The following is a 14,891-nucleotide window of genomic DNA, read 5'->3' as shown; positions in this document are numbered from 1 at the left end:
CCCTTTGGGGTCTTCAGTCCTTCCTCCAACTCTTCCATAAGAGTCTCCAAGCTCCATCCAATAGTCACCTCCCATTTTTTATTATTATATTTTATTTTGAGACAGGATCTCAGGAATTTGACCCAACTGGCCTTGAACTGGCCCTGTAGCCCAGGTAAACCTAGAACTTGTAATCTGCTCATCTTGGCAGTCATGTCCAGCCTGAAGTACAATTTTTAGCATGCCACAAGATAAAGCCCTCTAAGAAGATAAATCATCCAACCTTGGTACTTAGGTCTTCCCACAATGCTGCATGTAAGGACACAAGTCCCACTTTCTTGTACAAGGAAGAAACTCAGCAGCTCCTGAACCACCCTGGAACAAACTGTGGGACCTCATTACAAAGCTATGTGTCCACTGTGATTCTGGTGCCTACCCTTACAAGAAACTCAAGGGACACTTTCCTAAACTGTGGTTCACAGGCCTCCTGCACCGGCTTTGCCTGTTTAAGTTGCTCCCCGTGCAGCTCCCATGCAACCCCACTGAATCAGGTTATTGGGAGAATGGATTAAAATGGTGTGTGCATGTGCATATGCGTGCATTATTGAGGATCAAACCCAGGGCCTCTTACACACTACACCTATGCTCTACAACACAGCTATTATCTCCAGCCCTCTCTCTTAAAATCTGACAGCTGCTGCACCACTCCCAATGTGGCCATCAATTACCTTATCACACAGTCCACAGGACAATGGACATTCTCCCAGGGACAAGGTAATGCTGACAGTGCAGGTCAGGGAGAAGCAGTCTCTCCACTCTGGAGCTATGACACATGTGCAGGAGGATAGCATGCACGTGCTAACATCACACATCACACTCCTGGCTCACTGGGAAGCAGCAACATGAGTGAGTTCATCTACTCTGAGGGTCTGACCTCAACTGAGTGGGCTGTCTGAATAGACTGCCCTTGCTGCCTTATCAGTCAGCAACTGCTGCTCGCTCATATTTAAGACTCTGCCTCTCTCCATGAAGCTTTCTTTGGAGAAGGCTTTTTCACTCCAGTCCGCCAACTCCCATAAGGACCTGGCTGTCCCCGCTTGGGAAGTAGCAAGTACTTCACAGAGCACTGTGTTCTCCATGGTCTGTCTCTCTGACTAGACTGGAACCTCCACATCCGGAAAGTCATCTTAACGATCATGGTGACACCAATACACTCTAGAATATCTGGTACATAACAAGTGCTATATAAACGCTGAGTGAAGCAGAGGACAGCCTCTACTAATACACACTGAGTATACTATACAAGTAAGGGTTCAAGAAACAGCAGAGAGCTAGGATAAGAGCTTGTCGGGACAGGGAGTGGTGGCGCACGCCTTTAATCCCAGCCTTGGGAAGCAGAGGCAGGTGGATCTCTGTGAGTTCTAGGACAGCCTGGTCTACAAAGTAAGTTCCAGGATAGCCAGGGCTACACAGAAAAATCCTGTCTTAACAAACAAACAAACAAGCAAACCAACCAACCAAAAACCAAACCAAACCACCACCAACAAAAGAGCTCATCAGGCCTTGGAATGCAACAGTTTTGGGGTTGACCCTGGCCCTGGCACCTCCTAACTGTGTTCTGGGACAGGCATTTCTCTGTCTCTCTGTCTGAACACAGAAGTACCACAGTAGTAACCAGAGGACTTTTCACAGGGTTGTTTGATTAAATATGGAGTTATGGACATCTAAGTGTGGAGCCTGGCACACATGGTGCACCATACCCAAGCAGTCTTAGCTGCTGCTGGTCTACTGTGGTCATCATGATGGGGGTTGTTATAAACATCCTTATTAGGTTGTTCAATTCCAGACTTTAGAAGGTAATATCAGGCTGGTCCCAGACAGTCAGCAAAAAAGGACCTCGAGGGAAAAACTGAGGTGGGAAAGGTCCAAGGAACTTGGAGCAGTAAGTGGAACTTGTGGGTCACTTCTGGAGAGGCAGTAGGTATTACAGATGCCTGCATTGGCACACTGACGCCTGGATATCTCCATTACTAACAACCTGGTAATCCTGAGGCAGCAGGCTTATTTCATCTTCCTGTACTTTGATGACGTCCGTCCTCTGTAAAATGGAAGTACCTGTCCTCCTGGTGGCATGGGGAAGAGCAGATACGTCAAGCTGGGCAGAGTGTGCACACCTGGAAGCCCAGCACTAGGAAGGCTGAGGCAGGAAGACTACTTTGACTGAGTTCAAGGCTAACCTAAATGGACTACAGAGTGATTCCTTCTCTCAAAAATTTAGCTGGGAAGTGGTGGTGCAAGCCTTTAATCCCAGCACTTGGGAGGCAGAGGCAGAGGCAGAAGGATTTCTGAGTTCAAGGCCAGCCTGGGCTACAGAGTTCCAGGACAGACAGGGCTACACAGAGAAACTGTCTCAAAAAAAAACCAAGCAAACAGACAAACAAAAATTTAAAAGAAATCCCAACATTCAGGAGGCAGAAGTAGGTGAGTCGCAGGCCAGCCAGGGTATTATCATGAGACAGGAGGAGAGAAGGGGAGGGGCCACTGAAGTGCTAGTCGTGAGGAGAGCTGCCTTCATTATATAATTGCTTCCAAAAGTCTCATTTGGGAACTTTTCTCATCTGGTCTGGTGGTGCACCTGCAATGAGCCAATGACTACCTAGTAAAAAACTCCAATTCCAGATATGTGAAACCTTCTTTTGAGTTGTTGGCCAGGACTGTCTAAGGGACTCCCAAACACACAGCCTATTGCTGTAGCCCTTGGTTACCCCCAGAGCAGAAGGTAAGTTCCGATTGCTGAGGACACCATGTTCCTCAGAAACAGGGTCCAAAGCCCCAGCTGGAACTGACCTGGACAGTCAGTTGCGAGCCTTGAGAGCTTTCAAGGTATCAGAAGGAAAGGAGGGAGGGAAGCAACTATGGACCAGATCAACAACCAGCGTTGCCATGGTAACCAGCAGCACACATGCCTTGGACTCAAAAGCTGCTCAACACGAGGGAGACCATGCCTGATGCTGGAAACCTAGCTAACTAGTCAGTGCTAGTGAAGTCATGGTTATTGGAGAATCTACAGCCACTAATTTATTAAACCAGCATAATCCCTAACAACAATCCATAAACATTTGTCCTTATGCCCACACATAAGTGTGGTTTACAGCCCTCATCAAGGAAAAGTCTCTTTGCAACAGAGGAGACTACAGAAAGTCACAACCAATCAAAACATGCAGAATTGTAAAGCCCAGTCCTGACAGACACATCAACAAAACACTGCTACACCTAAGGCTCAGTGAACATTGCAGAAGATGGGGTGGGAAGAATATAAGAGCCAAGAGGACCAGGGTGTTTGCTGTGAAACTGTGTCTCCTGACAACATCAGAGGCTACACCCAGGTCTCACCAACATGACTGCCCGAACATGTTCTGAACAAGGACCAATGAATCGGACGGAGCAAGGTCCATGAGGCTTCAATCCTGCGCAAAGAACTACAGGCAACTAAGGAGAGCCAGAAGCAGGACAGGTGGTCTCCCTCCAGAGAAGGGCACACTTTGGCTCTGTCTACTGTCAAACAGCCCTGAAAACATACACACAAGTAACATGACACTGACAGAACACATTATATTTAGTAAGACACATGCATCTACATTTATGCATGCAGTAACAATTAGTGAAAAGAGGCCATGGATTTGAAGGGGAGGATGATATGGAAGGACTTGGAGGGAGGAAAGGAAAGGGTTGTAAACTCAAAAGAAAGCAAAAACAAAAAACCAAAAAAAAAAAAAAAACCAGAAGAACAACCTATTAGAAGGCTTCTTCAGAGATGAAGGACAGGTTAGTCAGAAGATACTAAGAGCTCCCAGGAGCCTGGCACCAAGGGAAGGCTTCACATGACTCTCAGACTCACCTAACCCCGGGATGTACCCAGTGTAAGCACTGCACAGGCCAAGGTAGCCCAGAGGACTTAGGTACACCCAGTCCTAGCCAGCCCCGTGGCTGAGAGGCCACGCTCAAGAGCCCTCATGAGCTCAAAGCCTCTCCAATACTTGTCCTCAGCCTTTTTTAGTGGTGTAGTTCTGTAGGCTTTAATGGTGTCCTGTGGGGGTTTTACCTCAGGAAGACCAAGGTAAAATGTTGCCTTCTCTCATAGGGGGTTGGAAAATTTGCATTTCCTCTTTAGGGCAGGGCCAATTACAAGACTTTTGCCCACTTTATTATTCTTTGTGACTTTTACTTATTAATAGAACTCTTTATTTATCATATATTTATGTATGTACACACACACACACAATATATATATATATATATCCTTTACTTTATCTATTCTATATATAAATCCTTTACTGGATGATAAATATTTTAGCTTATTTTCCCCAACTGTGGTGCTGTGACCACAGATTTGAGACTAATTTACTAGAGCAACCAGGAATGAAGAAACACCAGATATATGCACAGCAAATCCAGGATTAGGTTGCCAGGGCATGCTGGAGCCACACTAGCAACTCGGCACCACAGAGCTGAATGAGGAAGCCGATCAGCTGATCCTGGTAGAGGATCTCTGTAGGGCAGCAGTCTCTGGCTACAGCTATCTGGGAGCAGAGTAAATGTATACTTTCTGCACACGCTGTCAACATCTGAACTCCAGCCTTGCCATTCTCCTAAGCTTGACCCAGGGAAAGACTTGCCATTTCCATTGGTTTCAGCACAGGGGTTCTTGACAACCATACTTATGTGGTAGATGCTCATTCATACAGGGATACACTTTATCTCCATACTGGCCTCTCTTTTCCTTGTCTTTATAATAGCCTTTAAAATTGTTGTATTAGTGTGTGTGTATTATGGGGGTTGGGGACAAGCGTACATATATCATAAAACACATGTGGAAGTCAGAGGATAACTTGCAAGAACAGTTCTCTCTTTCCACACTGGGTTTAGGGATTGAATTCAGGTTGTTGGGCCTGTACAGCAAGTGCCTGTACCCACTGATCTACCTCACCAGCCCTCTACATTTTATTAGAGTCAGTCTTACCAATCTTTCCTTCAGAGAGCACGCTGAAACATTATTTTGTTTGTTTACTTATTTATTTGTTTGTATTTATGTGCATGTGCATGGGTGCATATATGCCATAACATGTGTAGAACTCAGAGGACAACTTTAAGGAATTGATTCTCTTTCCACTATGTGAGTCCCAAGGTTCAAACACAGGTCATGAGGCTAGGCAGCAAGCACCTAACCCACTGAGCCACATTGCCGACCTCCAGACAGCTCTTGTCATAATGATCTATAGAGATCCTTGCTTACGTTAAGTTATAAAGGGTCCTGTTTTCTTGGTAGTATCAGGTGCCAGCCCACACTAATGTATAACCTGGCTGGCCCTCTGCCACTTACAAGGTCCTCATTTCTCTGCTCACTCCAGGGCCACTTTTCTCCTTAGTTGGTGACCACATATGTGAGTCTCTGCAGTTGGTCTAATTCTCCTGATCAATTTGTCTATCCAGTGTCAAGCCTATGTCCTCTAGCACTGCAGCTTCATGATAAATTGTGTTATGTGGCACTGTAGCCCTACAACTTCTTGGCTTCCATTCTGTCAATACTATATTGGTCATTTTTTTTAAGCTTCTTATTTCCACAAATATTTTAAAACAGCTCCAATTTACACACAAAAATGCTGCTAGGATTCCCATTGGCACTGCCCTAAATCCTAGCTAGGTTTGGAGAGCTGAGCTGACATCTTCACAGTGGTTGGTGTTGCCTCCCATGTCTTTTATTCCTCCTCCCCTCACTTCTCTCTGGTCCTCAGTCACACTCAGGATGTTACACACATCCTTCACACGTCCTGCCACTGAGCCGCACAGCTGAGCTCAGAAGCTTCTTAGCACAGTGTAGGCAGCACTGTTCAGTACGTCCAGTGTAGACAGCACTGTTCAGTACGTCCAGTGTAGACAGCACTGTTCAGTACGTCCAGTGTAGGCAGCACTGTTCAGTACGTCCAGTGTAGGCAGCACTGTTCAGTACGTCCAGTGTAGACAGCACTGTTCAGTACGTCCAGTGTAGACAGCACTGTTCAGTACATCCAGTGTAGGCAGCACTGTTCAGTACGTCCAGTGTAGGCAGCACTGTTCAGTACGTCCAGTGTAGACAGCACTGTTCAGTACGTCCAGTGTAGACAGCACTGTTCAGTACGTCCAGTGTAGACAGCACTGTTCAGTATGTCCAGTGTAGACAGCACTGTTCGGTATGTCCACTTTCCACAAGTCTGCTGTGGACACACAGACATGTCCACTGGATTCCAAGTGCTGATGCTCTGTGATGGTAACACCTGACCTTGCCCAGCTTCTCATCTCTGCAGGGCCTAGCACTCTGCTTGGGGCAATGTTTTAGGAAGAGACCCTCAAAATATATTCACCTGTGAGTATCGGAGAAGCTGGCTGGATCGCTTATTCCTGAGCTTTGAGAGAGAAGGTCATTAAAGTACTTTGGAGATGCTAAGCTTAAAAACTTTCTATTTCAAAATGTAACATGCATATTAGAAAGACTGGAAATTCTAACAATAAGAAAAGAGAAGAGGAGATTGTCAGCTGCTCTGCTGCCCAGAGCTGACGACGACTACTTGGATTCTCTTCTACTTACATAGCTGGGGTTCATGGTAAGTCCATTTTGTGCCATTTCCCCATTTGACACTGAAGTAAAAACATGTTTGCTATTGATGACTACTTATGAATATCAAATGAAAAGAATGCCCATAGCAATGTCTCTTGCACCTTCCAGGAGCATTCAGATTCCCTACTCTTAGATGAACATGGAGTTACCAAGACGTCATGTGCAAGCTGCGCCCTATTTACAACAGTTTCAGAAGATCAAACCAAACTTTGTGCTTTAACTACAGCAAATAAAGATCAAATGAAGATAACAGCCTCTACAATGATGTTTTCCCACTGAACTGTATATGCATTTGAATCTTATCTTTCAAAAGACAAATATGTGTACTATTGCAAGCTCTGTCCACAACTCTGGAGTTGGTCGTCTGGGGAGCTGAGGGAGGAGCCCAGGGACCCCACACCACATGGTTGGAGCCGTGATTAAAACCAGGCAATTGGATCCCAGTCTACTATAGAAATATGTAAGCAACGGCTAGGTCTGTAGCTCAGTTGGCAGTGTGTCTGTCTACTATGCAAAAAGCCTTTGGCTCAGTTTCTGCATAAAACATAAAACACAGCCATGCTGCACACCTGCAGTCCTGGCACTTGGGAGATGGATATGGGAAGATCAGAAGTTCAAGGCCATCCTCAGCTATATAGCAAGTTTGAGGTCAGCCTGGACACAAGACCCTATCAAAAAACAAAACAAAACCAGGAAAAAACAAAAACAAAACAAGAAAAAGAAAAACTCAAATCAATAAAGTAAATAAAAATATTTTAGAAGCAATGCATTTGCATGGACTTATGAGGGCATAACAGGAAACCAAATACAGAACAAAACAAAACAAAACAAAAAACCCCATGTGCCATGAACTCCCTCCAGTGCTCAAGGAACATCCTGGAGGACCGAGGTAGTATGGAATGCTCTTCGGTCACCTGCACCAGACTAACCCACAAGATAGGTCAATTCTAGCAGGCAGTACAAACTGGCTTCAGTAGGTTACAAAGGAAAGGAAAGAGCACCAAGGTGAGAAGGGATGTGCTGAGGTGAGGATGGGGGAGGAGGAACTCAGGAGTGAACATGCTCCAGACGCACGCACGGCATACTTGTACACATCGCCACAGAGCAAAGCCTGACATCAGCGATAAGAAAAACAAAAGAAGCATGAAGACAGTATCTGAGCCATCTTAAGGAAGGTCATCAATGCCCAGAAGAACTCAGCAGATGTGGGATCTCAGTATCAAAGACTCCTGCACACTGGCAAGCTTGCAATGCCTAGACTGAAAACCTATAGCCTTCTGTCAGCATGGAACCAGTACACCAGAGGTTCATCACCAAGGACTACAGATACAAACAAATCCACCTCCTCCCTAGACCTTGCTTTCCCAAGAGTTTTATTTCACAAGTCAAACCACAACACTTAACAAAAGCCTGTGTCGACAATCAGTCTTATGTCCATTTTAGAGAAAGAAGCTCAGGACCTAAGACCCAAGTTCTCTTTGGTAGGCCGTTTCTGAGGCTGGCTGTGAGTCTGATGACTTGTACAGTGGACGCTCCCATTGGAAAACCTAGGAACTTGTCCACAAGCTGCACTGGAGAAGGTATATATATAGCATGACAGAGCTGAAAATTCACCCCCAAATCACACTCATCTTCCGATCGCAAGGCCTTAGGTATGAGAAAGAAGTCGAGGACACTGTGTCTTTTGGCCTACTCAGCAGCTGAAATCCTCAAGACAGCCCCCAGAAAGTCCCATTCTAGGCCCTGAACTCATCTGCTCAGTGTCCAGCATTCTGGACAACAGAACTAGGTGGTACTGGTGGATCAGCCTGGAGGGTTAGAGGAATGTGTTAATAGCGTGCTTCTGGTGAATCACCCCAAAGACATTAAACCAGGCCAGAGAGTAGGAGTGAGCCTAGGATACAAGGAAGGGTAGTGTAGGAAGGGCCATTTGCCCTAGGAAACGCCACAGCTCTTGCACAGGCCCTTAGAGAATGGTCAGGAGTACCTCTTTGGTCCACCTTGTATTTGCTGACCACTTACTATGTATCTGGCTCTGCACAAGTACTGGACAATCCCCACATGAACAAACCACAGATCCCTGACTTCATGAAGCATATGTGCACATGAAGAAAGACAAGCAGATGGATACAAACTAAGACACTGCCTTAGGACAAAGGACAAGCCTGTAGAAACCTGGCCAGCTCCCTGGGAATCTAACTCAAGATCAGAATGAAGCTTGGAGAATCTACAGGACCTGGTAGCTAATCCACTCCCAGAAAGGATTAGACAGTACATAAAAGCATGAGATTCTCACTGGTTAAAACCTTGCAGCACTTTGCATAAAAGCAGCAGCAATTTAAGGGTAGATCTAAGTATTTGGATGGATGGGAAGAAAAGGAGGGGAAAGCTGAAGTGGAGAGAACAAGCGTCCAGACAGATGGCACAGACAGACAGATGGCATGTAGGTATGTACTGCAGTCTGAGAGAAGGACCACCACAGCAACAAGCTTGGATTCCAGTAGGTGACACAGTAACTCACCAGGCATGGCTGCTGTGGGAAAAGTGGTTTCCCCTTCCAGGCTGGCCCGCCTTTACCCTCTCCAACTCTTTACCTTCCTTGATGACAAAGGGCCCTTAATCTTTGCAGCATAAAGTCTCAGTTCTCTAGTGTGGCTCATAAGGTCCAGTGGGATCTGGCCTTAGTACTTAGGGTCCTAGACCTCACTGAACACCTGGAGCTCTGACAGCATGGGCTATTCACCCAACCTTTCAGGAGGCTCTCTCAAGGCAGCCTGCTGAGTCTGAGTCATTCCCTCCACTCTTACCCATCCCTGGCACCCTACTAACCTGAAAATAACTCCTCAGCCTTAGACCCTCCAGGTCTGCATTTGGAGGGGTTTTGCTCACTAGGAATAGTCATGTGCCCATGTTCCCAGGCTCAGTGGTAGGGCAAAGGCTGAAATACTTTGAGACCTACAAGAATTTAGCCTTTATATAGGATGTCAGCTGACCTGGGACTGACCTGCCTCTGGGAGTGAGCTAGTGGGCAAGGCCAGGGAGTAAGGCTTGAACAAAGAGAACGATGTGAATTCTGGGCCTTAGTTCATTTCAGATGGCCTGAGCCCCAAGTTGAAAGGGACCTTCTGGAACTCTGGCAAGCAAAGGCAATCTGTAACAGGGACTGAGTAGGATGACACAGCATGGGTGAGAATAACACAAGCTTTAAAGAGAAAGGAGCTTCGTTCCCATTTGCATGGCTAAGCTGACACAGTGGTGCCCAGAACCTGCTGAGAATGAGACCAGAAGAAAGGAGGCAGCTTCGGCTAACTAAGCACTCGCTCTCTGCTATGGTGTAGCTAGAACACACCATTCAGTTACAGGTCCACTAGCTCGGAAGGCAACTTAGCAGGATCATCACTTGGACAGAGAATCTTGACATCATCAAGTGACTAGAATTGGGACAACAACATAACAAACAAGGTTCTATCAGTTTGTGGGCAAATGGCCCCCTTTCCAAATGACATTTCAGTAACAATCAAAGGACTCTATAAGTAGAGGTTCTGCTGAGGGTAGACATTTGTCAGTTAATGTCACAGCCTTGTTACTAGCCTGGCAGTGAACCATCAATGATGTGTCATGAGTAACAACCTGACTGTTCCCTCTGTCCCCGACTAAGTGACTGACCAAACTTGGTATGTAAATGATTCAAGTCCAGCTTTTCACTATTTAGCAAAAAGTGTGCAACAGGAAAGTTTCTTTCCAGCTTGTAAGATGGAGGTGCCATGAGGGAAGAGTGCCTTACTAACAGTGGCAGGGCATGGTGACACAGTATGTGATGCAGACGCATTATGTCTGTAATTCCAGCACTCAGGAGCAGAGAAAGACTTGTTCCCCCTTACACCTCTGTGACCCTGAAGAAAGAAATATAAAATCAACAACTAAAGAACCCTACTCTCAATTCTCTTAAAATCTGAACCTTTTATTCCACCAAGACTGCTACATCAGGACAATGATGTACTGGAGACCAGCAGGGTGGTGCATCCTGGGTCTCCCTGATCTAGAGACTGCGGCAGGAGACGCATGAATGCACGCGTTCCCTAGCTTGGGTCTGTTTTAAAGGATCTGGGGCTGTCAGTCACTGGGAAGGCGATCTGCTCTGCTTTACTTGGCTTTCCTGTTTCAGCACGGAAAATCCCATGTTCTGCTCCCCAACCCCCACCCCAGATCTGGACAAACGTTAGGTGTTCATTGCCCTCCATGTCTGATAAAGCCTCTTTCTTCTCACAGCCTTGCTTCCCATAGCTACGAGTTCCTACCTGGATTGGCCACAAATCTGACTACGGTGCCCCTAACGTGGCTGTGCCATATGATGACACTTCCCCATTTAGGGGATCTCTGATACAGTGTTGCCTCCTCCAGAAAGCTTCTATAAAGGGATTCTACAGACCCTTGGGACCACTACAGTCCTGAGATTTGACACACTGAAGAGTCCTGACTCCACTGTGGTCTCCTAGCAGCAGCTAGCAGTCTCCCCCAGGAGTTGGTACTCAGAATGCAGATGAAGGCAGCACAAGCACTGGGGTAGGCACTAGATGTCTGCAGTCCCCTTTCCAAGTCACCTTGGATCTTTTAGATCCTGTGCCAATCAATACCCAGGTTCCTGAAGCTGTGAAAGGGATTAAACAGATCAGCCTGAATTAAGGTGGGCAAGCTCTTTTTCCCAGGACCTGTGAAGTGAACCAGAGACATTCCCAGGATATCAGGAGGAACCTGAGGTCCTTTACATTACCAGGGGTCCATCGTTGGCCATCACATGCGGCCCAGTCAAAAGTTCCCTCAAACTAAGAAGTTTTATCCAGAAAAACATTATAACAAAGAAACCAGAGTTGAAACTTGCCTTAAGCTACCTGAATCCTAAGTCTATCTATATAGGACACAATCAAACTCATAGACTTGTGATGACTAAAACAAACAGGAAATCCTTAACCAGGCAAATTAACACAATAATGGGTATTTAAAGGGGCTACAGTCCCAAGTTAAGTGAGAGCCAGCAGGTGCTTAGGCTGGTAGGACACCCAGCCCCTCGGGACAATCATCCTCCCCTTCACAGCCAAATCCACCCACACATTCTTCAAATCCTTCAGCCACTTATCCACACCCCACTCCCTTTCTGGGCCATCTGCCATCCCGGTTAAGATTTCTGAATTGCTACCAACCCCCATTCTTGCCCTCTACCTCTTTCCTCTCCACCCCCAAACCATCCAGCTCTTCACATTTGGAGATTTACAAACATTTACTAAATCCTTGCTCCATGACAGAAGCCATTCTACACCCCAACATCAAAGGGGAAGCCCCATCTAATTTTTAGCTTGCCAATCCTTTCTAGGGACCCCTGTCTTCCTTTCTGTTGTTACCGCACTATCTTCCTGTCCCCATACAAAGCTTCTGGGGTCCCCTCTGAAACTGCCTTCTCCCCCCTCCCCCTTGGTACCTCCACCTCCAGTTCTCTCCCTTGGAGCCTCTCATTTCTCTACTACTCTCTCTTTGTAGTCCCTTCCAATCCTCTGGCAATACAAGTGCAAAGAAACCAAGCAGGTTCTCCTGTCTTGGGAGTGTCAGTTTAACAAAAGCTAGAAAGGAAGTGAAAATAAACAGAGCCACAGAAGACAGCAGGGGTATAATGACTGGAACTTAGAGACAGAAAGGAACTGGAGTGGGCTGGGAAGGCTTGAGTGCCTCTGTTAGCCACTCCTGTAGAGCAATCCTGAATCAATCACTTAGCATGTTCAACATTACCCAATTCTTGTGCAGTTCCTAGTTCCCAACTGGTGATGGCAAATTGGAAGGACAGAGACAGAAAATATGACCAAAGCTACAGTCATTAAGTCAGGATTTGAACACAGGTCTAACTCCAAAGCTAGCCTCTTCTGTGTACTTCCCTGCTTCCCCAGGACTCTGTAAGCCTCCTGTCTTCTCTAAAGGTGTTACTGCTGACTATCCCTCTAGAATTCCTTCTGAAAATACTTGTATTCTTTTAATCACTGTTCTTTTTAGAGCACTTGTACATGTTCTGTGCGTTTTCTTCATTCTCTTATCCAACCAATCCTAAAAATAACCACAAAAAGTGGTACTGTCACTCTATTCGTTTTACAGTTTTTCAGAAGGAAACTGAAGCCTAAATGCATACTGTTAACTAAATTCGAATCCAGATCTGGCCGGGTCAATGGCCTCGTAACTATGCAGTCCAAGAAGTGCCACCCCAAGAAGCCCAGTGGCCACAGTCCGTCCCCGGGACATCAAGACAACTCCAGCCCACAAAACGAAAACTCAACGATGCCCTTACTTTTCAGGTAAGGTGTCTGGAGAATGAAAAATCACGCGACTTGTCCAAGGTCACACACAGAGCCAGAAGTGAAAGGGTCAGGGTTCGAAGCCAGGTGCCCTGACTCCAAAGCCTTGCGGATAACCAACATACAACCCTCCCGCGGCACCCCTGTCTTCCTCGCACCTCCGAGCCCCGCAAGCCAAGCCCGCGTCTGGGCGTCCGCGCCCGGCCCCGCGGCCTTCCCGCCGCGCGCCCCGCACACTCACTTCAGGTGGTCCAAGGAGTGGATGTTGCGGGAGGACTTGCTGTGGCCCCCGCCCACCCAGCTCCGTGAGCGTCCAAACATGTCCGCAGACCAGCCCCGTCGCCTGCCTCACGGTTTCATGTCCGATCCGCCCAGCGGCCCGGTGTCCGCGGCGACATCTCAAGCCCAGCCAGCGGCGGCGGGGGCGGTGGAGAGACTGCCAAGCACCTTGCTCCCCAGCCCAAAGCCCCGCACTGACATTCAGCCGGAACCGGCCGTTCGACCGCCGCGCTTTACGGCCGCCGCCGCGAGGAAATCTGGGAAATGAAGTTCTCGAGCGAGGCTCTTGAGGACAGGACTCTGCGAACGGACTACAAGGACCGGCATGACTCGCGCGACCGTCCAGAGGAGGCGGGACAAGAGGAAGGAAGAGGCGGGGCACTGCCAAGGTGGGCGGAAACGGCTTGCTGAAATCGGAGTAAGACTATCTGACCTTATTTATTGTTAGCTTTGTGATTAGAAGAAGAGTGTCTCGAAACCCCAGCTAAAATTGGAGACCACCCTTAGCAATTTGGCAAGGTTTAGTTCTCTTAAAAAGTATTACGTGCGCGCGCACACACACACACACGCACTCATAGAGTCAGTACAACTTTGGAAAGCAAGTTCTCGCCTTACACTATTTGGGATCTGAGAATTGAAGTCAGATCTTCAGTCTTGTCAGCATCTTTAACAGCTGAGCCATTTTGATGGGTCTAACTCTTTAAAAATATTTTTTAAAGGGGTGGAAATGTGACTTATGCATTATGGATGCAACCTTCAATATCGCAATAATAATTAAATAAAAAGCATTGAGTAGTACATATCATTTGTCATTATCCTAAGTGATTAATTATTTAATTCTCACAACCATATGAAGTAGATGCTGTTATTAATCTTATTTTATAATTCAGGAAACTGAGTCATAGAGGCACTTTATGTGTGACAGACGCAGGATTCAAGCCCAGGTACCCTTATTTGCTTCTGTTGACAAAACCAATCAGTAACATTCTGGTTTGTCCTTACAACCTTTTTCTTTTGCACATTAGTCTTAAAACATTTTGTAAAGATGTGAGCAGCATTGTAAAGCTAACCACAATGAACTTTCAGAGGTTTCCTCTGATCATCATTGAAAACTCATGCCATTTCCCAACTAATTCAGTAAGAAAGAAAGAGAACTCCGAGATCTCCATGAGAGGTTACATACACCTGGACTTCCTTCCCAGACTGGAAGTGGGAACCTCAGTGGAAAGCACGATTTTGTGCCCCACACCCTTTCATTTATTCATTTCTACATTTCATAGCTATTTAACCCCTGTGGCAGCCCATTGACTGTCCTAGGAAAAGAGTTGAGTCAGGGACCAATGTTCTCTCCAGGGCCCAGGACAAGATTTGCACATAGCACGTTTTTAGATGAATATTGATAGAGTGAATAACTGATGGTTTGCATTGCTTCCAAGAATTAGAGAGATGTAGACCGGCATCAGGCTAATGGTTTCCCATGTAAAAGTCATGAAAGAACCAGAACAGGTCTGACCTCCAAAGAAAATGACAGAGACTCAGCAGCTTCGAGAATCCATTTCTCTGGGATTTGTTTTCCTCATCTGTGAAAAGGGAATATACTACATTGCCTTGTCCAGCTCCTATAAACCTAAGTGTGATTTAGATTAAAG

General features: G+C 46.5%; 1 protein-coding gene across 4 annotated transcripts in view; it reads right to left on the bottom strand.

Moving 5' to 3' along the window:
* The window catches only part of Clec16a (C-type lectin domain containing 16A), a 204,792-nt gene extending 191,327 nt beyond the window's left edge, over positions 1-13,465 (bottom strand). For all 4 annotated transcript variants that reach the window (XM_085832396.1, XM_029470211.1, XM_021184743.2 and 1 more), the window contains exon 1: positions 13,205-13,465. In XM_085832396.1, coding sequence (XP_085688522.1) covers positions 13,205-13,284 — 80 coding nt within the window. In that variant the 5' untranslated portion in view covers positions 13,285-13,465. The remainder of the gene's footprint in view (positions 1-13,204) is intronic.
* Positions 13,466-14,891: the final 1,426 nt, after the last annotated feature.

This window comes from Mus caroli, unplaced genomic scaffold, assembly GCF_978045245.1.
Source record: "Mus caroli unplaced genomic scaffold, Mus_caroli_1 scaffold_17, whole genome shotgun sequence".
In the NCBI taxonomy this organism is placed as follows: Eukaryota; Metazoa; Chordata; class Mammalia; order Rodentia; family Muridae; genus Mus; species Mus caroli.
Note: the sequence above shows the minus strand (reverse complement) of the source record. Positions and strands in the feature narration are given on the sequence as shown.